The sequence below is a fragment of the Elephantulus edwardii genome, unplaced genomic scaffold (assembly GCF_000299155.1).
Source record: "Elephantulus edwardii isolate Elephantulus edwardi_28Jun2011 unplaced genomic scaffold, EleEdw1.0 scaffold00185, whole genome shotgun sequence".
Classification (NCBI taxonomy): Eukaryota; Metazoa; Chordata; class Mammalia; order Macroscelidea; family Macroscelididae; genus Elephantulus; species Elephantulus edwardii.
The window spans coordinates 5196734-5204582 of record NW_006399935.1 but is presented as its reverse complement, the minus strand read 5'-3'; the positions used below and the strand labels follow the sequence as shown (position 1 = coordinate 5204582).

General features: G+C 56.8%; 1 protein-coding gene across 3 annotated transcripts in view; it reads right to left on the bottom strand.

The window, feature by feature from the left end:
- PLIN3 (perilipin 3) overlaps positions 1 to 5403 on the bottom strand; it is a 23636-nt gene extending 18233 nt beyond the window's left edge. For 2 of the 3 annotated variants that reach the window (XM_006896377.1, XM_006896378.1), the window contains exons 1-3: positions 5332 to 5403; positions 4065 to 4263; positions 3625 to 3707 (exon numbers count right to left, since the gene is read on the bottom strand). In XM_006896377.1, the coding sequence (XP_006896439.1) occupies positions 3625 to 3707; positions 4065 to 4263; positions 5332 to 5403 (354 nt within the window). Of the gene's footprint in view, positions 1 to 3617; positions 3708 to 4064; positions 4264 to 5331 lie in introns of all 3 variants that reach the window. The other variant, XM_006896379.1, reaches the window with a different exon arrangement.
- Between the last annotated feature and the right edge of the window lie 2446 nt (positions 5404 to 7849).

Below are 7849 nucleotides of genomic sequence, written 5' to 3'. Positions count from 1 at the left end.
GTGTGGTTCATGCAGCAGCTGAGTCCTAGGAGCACAGACAGCACCTAACAATAGCCCCTCAGAGCAGTGGGGACTCCAAAGGGGCACTGGCTTTGCCCACCAAGGGTCACTGCAATATGAGGAGGCATGTGCGCTCCTTCCAGCCATGGGGATGGTAGTACTGGCACGGAGTGGGTGGAGTCCACACCCACAGTGCACGGGACGGACCCCAGACAGGACCCAGCGTCCCCGTCAGCAGTGCAGAGCACAGGGAACCTGCCTTAATTACACAAGAAGAAAAACTGAGTTGGATCCCTACTCTCCCTGCCCACCAGAACAAATTCCCAAAGTGTGAACCAGGAGCCCTTCAGCGTCTGCTACCCCACTTCTGTGTCCCAGGACATCAGGTGATTATGAGACACAGAAGGTCTTCTAACCCAGTGGCTCTCGGCTGGGGACAATATTTCCTTTCAGGGGACACTGGGTGATGTCCGGGGACTTCTCTGCTTGTCACGACTGTGGCAGTGCTGCAGGCCTCAAGTGGGTGGAGCAGGGGTGGTCCCAATGCCCCACAGCTCACAGGGTGTACCGTCCAAGAAGGACCTGGCCCGTGTCAGTGGTGCCCGGGGGAGGGACCCTGTGTGCTGGGCTGAGGAAAGTCCCCCAAACTTCAGCCCCCCTGGAACCTCAGCACTTGACCTTATTGGTCAGCTGGGTTATTTGCAGGTGTTAGGAGGTTACACTGGAGAAGGGTGGCCTGGCCAGGTTGCCTAATAACAAGGCCACGTGAAGACCCGGAGGCACAGAGGGAAGATGGCCAGGTGAGGACAGAGGCAGAGAGCCGAGGGACGTGGCCTCCAGCCAAGGGGTAGCAAGGTTCACCAGCTGCTCCAGAAGCCTGAAGGAGCTGGAATGACTGTCCCCAGAGACACTGGCGGGAGCACAGCCCTTCCAACACCTGCTTTCAGACCCCTAGACTTCCAAGCTGGTACACAATGCCACCTGTGTGAGCTTAGGGAGCCCTGATGGTGCAAACAGCTAGCTCAGTGGCTAACCTAAAGGTGAGCAGTTCAAATCCTCCAGCCACTCCCCAAAAGACAGTCTGATTCCATAGAACCTGGGGGGGTGGGGGGTGGCTGCCAGATGGTCCTGCCGCCCAGAGGGCTCCCGAATGAGGGCCAGAGCTCAGCGACTCAGGATAGCTTGTTGTTGTCTTCTAACTTTTGGGTCAATCAGCAGATGGGAGTGGGCTTCATTCTGGGGAGCAGTTGTTCGGGTTTGAACCATCAACCCTTTAATTAGGAGCAAAGTGCTTAACCACTGTGCCACCAGGCCACCTCACAATCCAGGCAGCACCCTTCCATTCTACAGAAGAGAAAGTGAGGCTGAGAGCAGCTAAGCAGTTTTCTGCGGCTGCCCAGCAACCAAGGGGCAGAAGTGGCCATTTTGCCTGCAGGAGGCTGTGGTGGTCCAGCGGTAGAATTCTCGCCTCCCCTGCAGCAGATGCAGGTTTGAAGCCCACCCAGGGCACAGCCTCGCCCAGCCAGGCTTGGGTGTATCTAGGATGCTGGGCCAGTTTTGCCACTAAGACCAGGAAGAAAGGCCTGGTGATCTACTTCTGAAAATCAGCTATAGAAAACCTGCAGGCCACAAGATCCTGTCCGTAGCCGGCCGTGGGGACAAGGCAGGAGCAGACAGCGTCTTGTGTCTCTGTGCATTTACAAGGGGCTCCTTTGATTCTGGGACCATCCTGAGGACAACCAACAGCAGTTATAATCTGGGGTTTACAGCCTATAACCCTGACTGGCTAATAGTATTGCTCTGGGGTGAGCAACTTACTCTGTAAAGGAACCAGGCAGAAAATACTTCAGACTTTGCAGACCACACACCTCCCTGTGGCTGATGGCTGCAAGGCTACCAAAATGAAAGCCTCCAGAGATGCTATAAACGGGCAGAGCTGTGTGCCACTAAGACTTTATTTGCGAATATAAATAAAGAGGGCCAGTCTTAGCCCGAGGGCACTCAATTCCTAAATAGCTGTTCTTTGAATTCTTTTTCGGGAAAGAAGCTGTCAGCCAACATCTGCTGTTCCTGGGTCTGAGTTCTAAAAAGCTTTCAATACACCAGAGATGGGAGGGTTCTACAGGCCCTGGGGGGACAGAGGTCAGCCAGCCGGCCCTCAGCCCTGGCCCTCAGCCCTGAGTTCCAAGGCTATAAATCTTTACAGAAGCAGATGACCTCACCTTTGTCCCTCCAGCAGCAGGTAGGTTAGAACGGCTGACCTTATAGTTAGCAGTTTTCGGAGCACTTGACCACTGCACCACTGAGACCCCTCTTTCCACACAGAGGGTCCCTGGAAAACTACACAGCCACCACAGTTTTCACCTTTAAAAGACGGTACCACTCTGAACACCCAGCCTTCCAGGACCTGTGGGGATGGCTGGCTATGTATGTCTGTGTGGTGGGGGACATGAATCCCTGAGTGGTGCAAAGGGTTAACATGCTGGGTTGCTGTCCTAAGGACTGGAGGTTCAAGTCCACCCAGAGGTATCTTGGAAGAAAGGCCTGGTGACCTTCTGTTGAACAATCTGTGGAGCAGGGTTCTACTCTGACCCACGTGGGGTTGCCGTGAGTTGGAGCCATGCTGGTGTGGCTGTCAGGTGGTAACACGGGCACAAAGTTAATTGAGCACCACGGATTGCCCGGCTCACGCTGCCCCTGGTTCAAATCCCAGCTCTGACTACACCATGGTCACGTGGAATGGGGGTAGAGAAAGAGCACAGGAACTGAGTGCTCTGTGTCCTTCACAGGGACATGTGCTTGGTGCAGCCCTGGCTGGGCGACCTTGTGGAGCTTTGCCCTGAGCTCAGCCCTTCTATAAAAGGCAGGAATGTTGGCCTCGAGGGCTAGCGGCAGGGCAGAAAGAGAACACTGGTGCCCAAGAAAGTGTCTCCAAGGTGGCATGTCTCATATCTCATCCTCCCGCAACTCAGCAAACCTGTCTCTCGAGACTCACAAGCGGAGCCCTCACACGGGTGTATCCCCCCAAAAAAAATCACACCGGCTGCCATGGGTTCCGATTCATGGGCGCCCCACAAGTGTCAGAGCAGAACTGCACTTCACAGAGATCTCAGGGCTCATCTTCAGAAGCAGATTGCCAGGCCTTTCTTCAGATGCACCTCTTTAAGTGAACTCAAACCTCCAACCTTTTGGTTCACAACCCACTGGAGTATAACTGTCTGCACCGCTCTCTTGGCTAAGCCCACCTCGTGGGGAGGCGGGGGAGAGACTGTCACAAGATCCTCTCTCCCCATCTGGGGCAAAGAAGAGGGAAGAAAACCCAAAGATTCAAACAGTCCAAAGGACTAATGGACCATGAGAACCAGCCACTACTGGCCAGAGAGCAGAAGAAACGAGAGAGTGGCCGCTCGGATCAGGATCACAAGAGAAGGTCAGGTCAGAGAAGGAATCCTCCCAGAGGTGCCTCAGAAGAAAGTCCTGGCTATCCAGCTTGGGAAAACCAGTCACCCATGACCCTCTGGAGTGCAGTCCTGACAGCACCCAGCTGGGCCCTTTGAGGAGCACCCAGGATGGACACCAGCTAGCCGGGCCCTTGGAGGAGCCCCTAGGGTGGATACCAGTTACCTTCTCGGGGGGCTTCTTCAGGATGGGCAAGTTCTCCTCCAGCCTGTCCAGCCCCTTGTGGGCATACTCGCTGGCGGACGCAACTGCAGGAGAGGAGGCAAGAGAACGTGATGGTTACTTCCCGTTTCCGCTTCCTCAGGTTGCCAAGCTTGGCTGGGGCAGGTCGGGGCAGTGGGCCCCAGTGGCCGGGCGTGCAGGTTGGGGCGTGGGGGCAGTGGACCTGATTGGCTGGGCGTGCAGTCTGGGGGCGCGGGGACAGTGGGCCCGAGTGGCCGGGCGTGCAGGCTGGGGGCGCGGGGACAGTGGGCCCGAGTGGCCGGGCGTGCAGGCTGGGGGCGCGGGGCCAGTGGACCCGAGTGGCCGGGCGTGCAGGCTGGGGGTCGGGGCAGTGGGCCCGAGTGGCCGGGCGTGCAGGCTGGGGGCGCGGGGGCTGCACTCACGCTGCGGCTCCAGCTTGGACAGGAGGGGCTGGGCTCCGCTGACCGCAGCGGCCGTCAGGGTCCTCACGCCCTTCTCTGCCACATCGCAGACGGACTTGACTTGGGGGTAGCTCTCCTTGGTGGAGGCGTAGGCCGCAGACACCATGTCGCAGGTGGAGCTGATGAAGGGCATGTTGGCCACCCGGGTGACCACGCTGGGCTGGGGAGAAGGGACAGTCAGACGGGCTGGGGTGCAGCTCATCCCCACAGTACAGTCAGGCAGCTGCAACAGCCAGCGACCTCAGGGTCCCCACGCTTCCTCTACCCTCACCCTCACTCTGCAGCTCAGCGGGGTGGACATCAACTTCACACTGAGCACCAGGCAGAGGCCCCGAGTGGTGCAGTTAAAACCCTCTGCTGCTAACCCCAAGGTTGGTGGTTCAAGTCCACCCATGGGTGCCTCAAAAGGCCTGGCAACTACTTTCCTAAAACTCGACCCCAGAAACCCTATGGAGCATGGCTATACTGTGACAGGCCCCAAGCAGCTGTGCGTCTGCTCTGACTCTGTGGTCACTGGGGGTTTTTTTTGTCCTTAGATGATGAAATTTATTAACCTTCTCATTTGAGAATCCAGAGGTTGGCTCTTTGAATCCACCTAACTACACCCAGTAGCATAATGCATTAGATGCTGGACTGCCAAACCTAAGGTCGATGGTTCAAATCCACCAGCTGCTCTGCAGAAGGCGAGGCATTCTAGTAGGACTTACAGCCTCAGAAACTTGAAGGATGGCCTCCTTAAGTGGCCGTGGGTTAGAGGGCCTCAGAAGAAAGGCCTGGCAGTCTATTTCTGAAAATCTTCCCCTGGAAACACTACGGAGATGGTTCTTCTCTGATGGACATGGGTCACTAGGAAGCAGAGCCGTCTCCATGGCAACTGTACTAAGAGACCTTTCACAGGAGGGGAGGATGTGGCTGCAGGGAGAAAGTCCTTCCTCCTCCCCACCCCCCAAGAGCCCGAGAGTCCCCATCTCCTGCCCCACCTGGGAATCCCAAACCCACTGCCAGTGACGGACAGAGCAAACAGCCCCACAGGGTCTAAGATGACAATCTTAAAAGTAGAAAGTCTCATCTTTCTCCTGCGGGGCTGCTTGGTGGCTTTGAACCACTGACCTTATGCTTAGCAGTTGGGCACTTAAACCATAGTGTCACCAGGGAAACTAACAGATCCCTGTGAGAGGCTTCTGAGAGGTCACAGGGTGGGGGTGGCCCTGTCCCACACCTTCCTCACCTGCTGTACCGGTTCCTCTGCTGTCACCTGGGCACTGGATGTGGCTTCTGCCTTAGCCTTGTTGGCAGCCATGGTCTCTGCAGGCGCTGAAACAGAGGGAACAGTGGAGATTCCCATCAGTGCAGTCCCTGCCTCCAGGGGAAAGTCCAAGCCCACGCGACAGCTGGGGACAGAGGGCAACACTTCCTGGGGCCGCACCTCCTGAGCGTTAACGTGAGCTGACCACGTGCAGGGGTCACAGGACGGGAGCCTGTATTTCTGACCCTTTCCCAGCGCTCCTGCTGCTGGTCTCTGGACCCCAGCAAGGTTGGGAGCAGCCCTGCAAGGGCCACCCCTACCAGTAATGAGGGAGGACGCCCCTACTGTGCTGGGCAGTGCACCAATCCTTCCACTGGCCATCAAGTCAGGTCCAGCTCGTGACGACTCAACGTGTGCAAAGCGGAGCTGCCCCATGGGGCTCTCGGGGGGGGGGGGTGACCTTTCAGGAGATTGCCAGGTCTTCTCTCCGAGGCACCTCTGGGTGGGTTTGAAATGCCAGCTTTTTGTCTAGTAGTCATGTGCTTGAGTGTTTACGCCACGGGAGGTGGGAGTCCAATGTGCCGACAGCGCTTAGCTTTCAAGAGGGCCCTTCCCTTTGACCCAGAAACCTCGCTTTAGGGAACATCTCACGCCTGTCCTGATGCGTAGGCAGAGGGCCTTGTAGCTGTGTGGATGATAAGCAGGACATGGGGACAACTCAGTTGCCAAGTGGAAGGGCTCAGCCCAGTGCAGCGGCTAAAGGGACACTGAACTGTAACTGTAACTGACCAGGGCCGGGCGGAGGGGACTTGGGGGTGTGAATGGCTAATGCACTTGCTCAGCTGCTGAGCAAAAGGGTAGAGGCCACCCAGACGCACCCCCGAAGTCAGACCTGGTGATCTGCTTCCGGAAAACCAGCCCCTGAAAACCCCCTCAGAGCACAGCTCTTTCCCAGCATGTGGGTCACACAGGACTCAGTCGGGGCCAGCTAGGCATCCCGAGCCGAGCAGACGGCGAATGTGAGAAGCTTAACGGAGGCAGGTTCAAGTCTGCCCAGAGGTGCCTAGGAAGAACGGCCTGGTGATCTGCTTCCAGTAAATCAGTCCTTGTTAACCCCAAGCACGGAGGCTGCCTTGAGTCAGGGCTGACTCAGAGATGACCGGTTTGACCGGGACCAGGATGCTTCTTTCAGAGACAAAAGGTGCTCAGTGGGGCAAAGTGATACCTATGGAAGGAAACCCAGCAGCGATGAATGAGTCAGGGGGGAGGACCAGCCGGCCAGGGTCAGGGTCGAGGGAGTCTTGTGGATGGACACTACCTGCTCAAAACAGATGGGTTAAGGGCTTGGAGAGTAGCTGAACCGCTGGCAGTGTGGACTCCCTACTTCCAAAAGGCCACCGCCGGGTCAACTCTGCAGAGCAGCTGGCTTCTGATGCACTGGGGTCAGAACAACAACATTCAACAAGGCTCAGCTTTTCCAGTATGTCAGAGACACCACGCCTGGCTCACTGCCGCAGGGAGGCCTGGGGTGTGCGGAGGGCAGGTGGCCCTGAAGGTGAGGGCAACGCTTCCTGGAGCAGCCTGTGCCCCAGCTTCCCAGCCAGGTGAGATGAGGTGCGGACAGCAAGGTCAGCCTAGCGAGACGCCAGAGGCCCCATTCTGCCCACGCCATGCCAAGATGGACAAAGCGCTTTCCTCACACAGCCTCAGTCCTCGCACCTGTAAAACGGGTGAAAGGTGGTGCCTGCCTTCAAGGCTGGCTTTCCAGCTAATCCTAGCCCAAGTCTGTTGAGAAACCTTGAACTTGATTTCTTTCCAGGGGAAGGAGGCCCTGCAGCCTGCCTGCCCACCTTGTCGGCTGTTCTCCAGGCCGAGTCAAGGAGGTCTGGTGACATGGCACGGTAACATGGTGAGCTGCTAGTTGAAAGGTTGGAGGTTTAAATCCACCAGGAACTTTGGGAGAAAGACAGGCAGTCACCTCTCGTGAAGATCTCCTCCTGGGGAACCCGACGGAGGGTCGCTATGAGCCAGGATCAATTCAATGGGTGTGAGTGGGAGGCAGAGCCCAGCGAAATGAGAAACGCAGGTTCTAAGCCCAGCTTTGCAGCTCACTGGCAGGGGAACTGTCTTCCACACAAACCTGTCTGGGTCTGGAAGGGTCGCTGGAACCTGTCCAGAGTGGACAGCCCTGAGCGGTGCAAGTAATGAAGCATTTGGCTACTAACAATGGTGTTGGTTCTGATACAGAGAAGAAATGCTGGTGATGGGACTCTGGAATGTCAGCGCCTTGGAAATCTACACCGCGGTCCTCACCACGGGAGGGAATGGCCTCAGCGGTGATGGTTTTTATTTTGTTTTGAATATATGTATGTGTGCTGTGGAGACCATGCACCCACCACCCCAAGCTTCTCCCTGTGCAGTGCAGGGACCAATCCCGGACTTCGTGTCGTGCAACCCTCCTCACCCTGCACTGTGCATGGAAACCCACTGACCCTGCGTT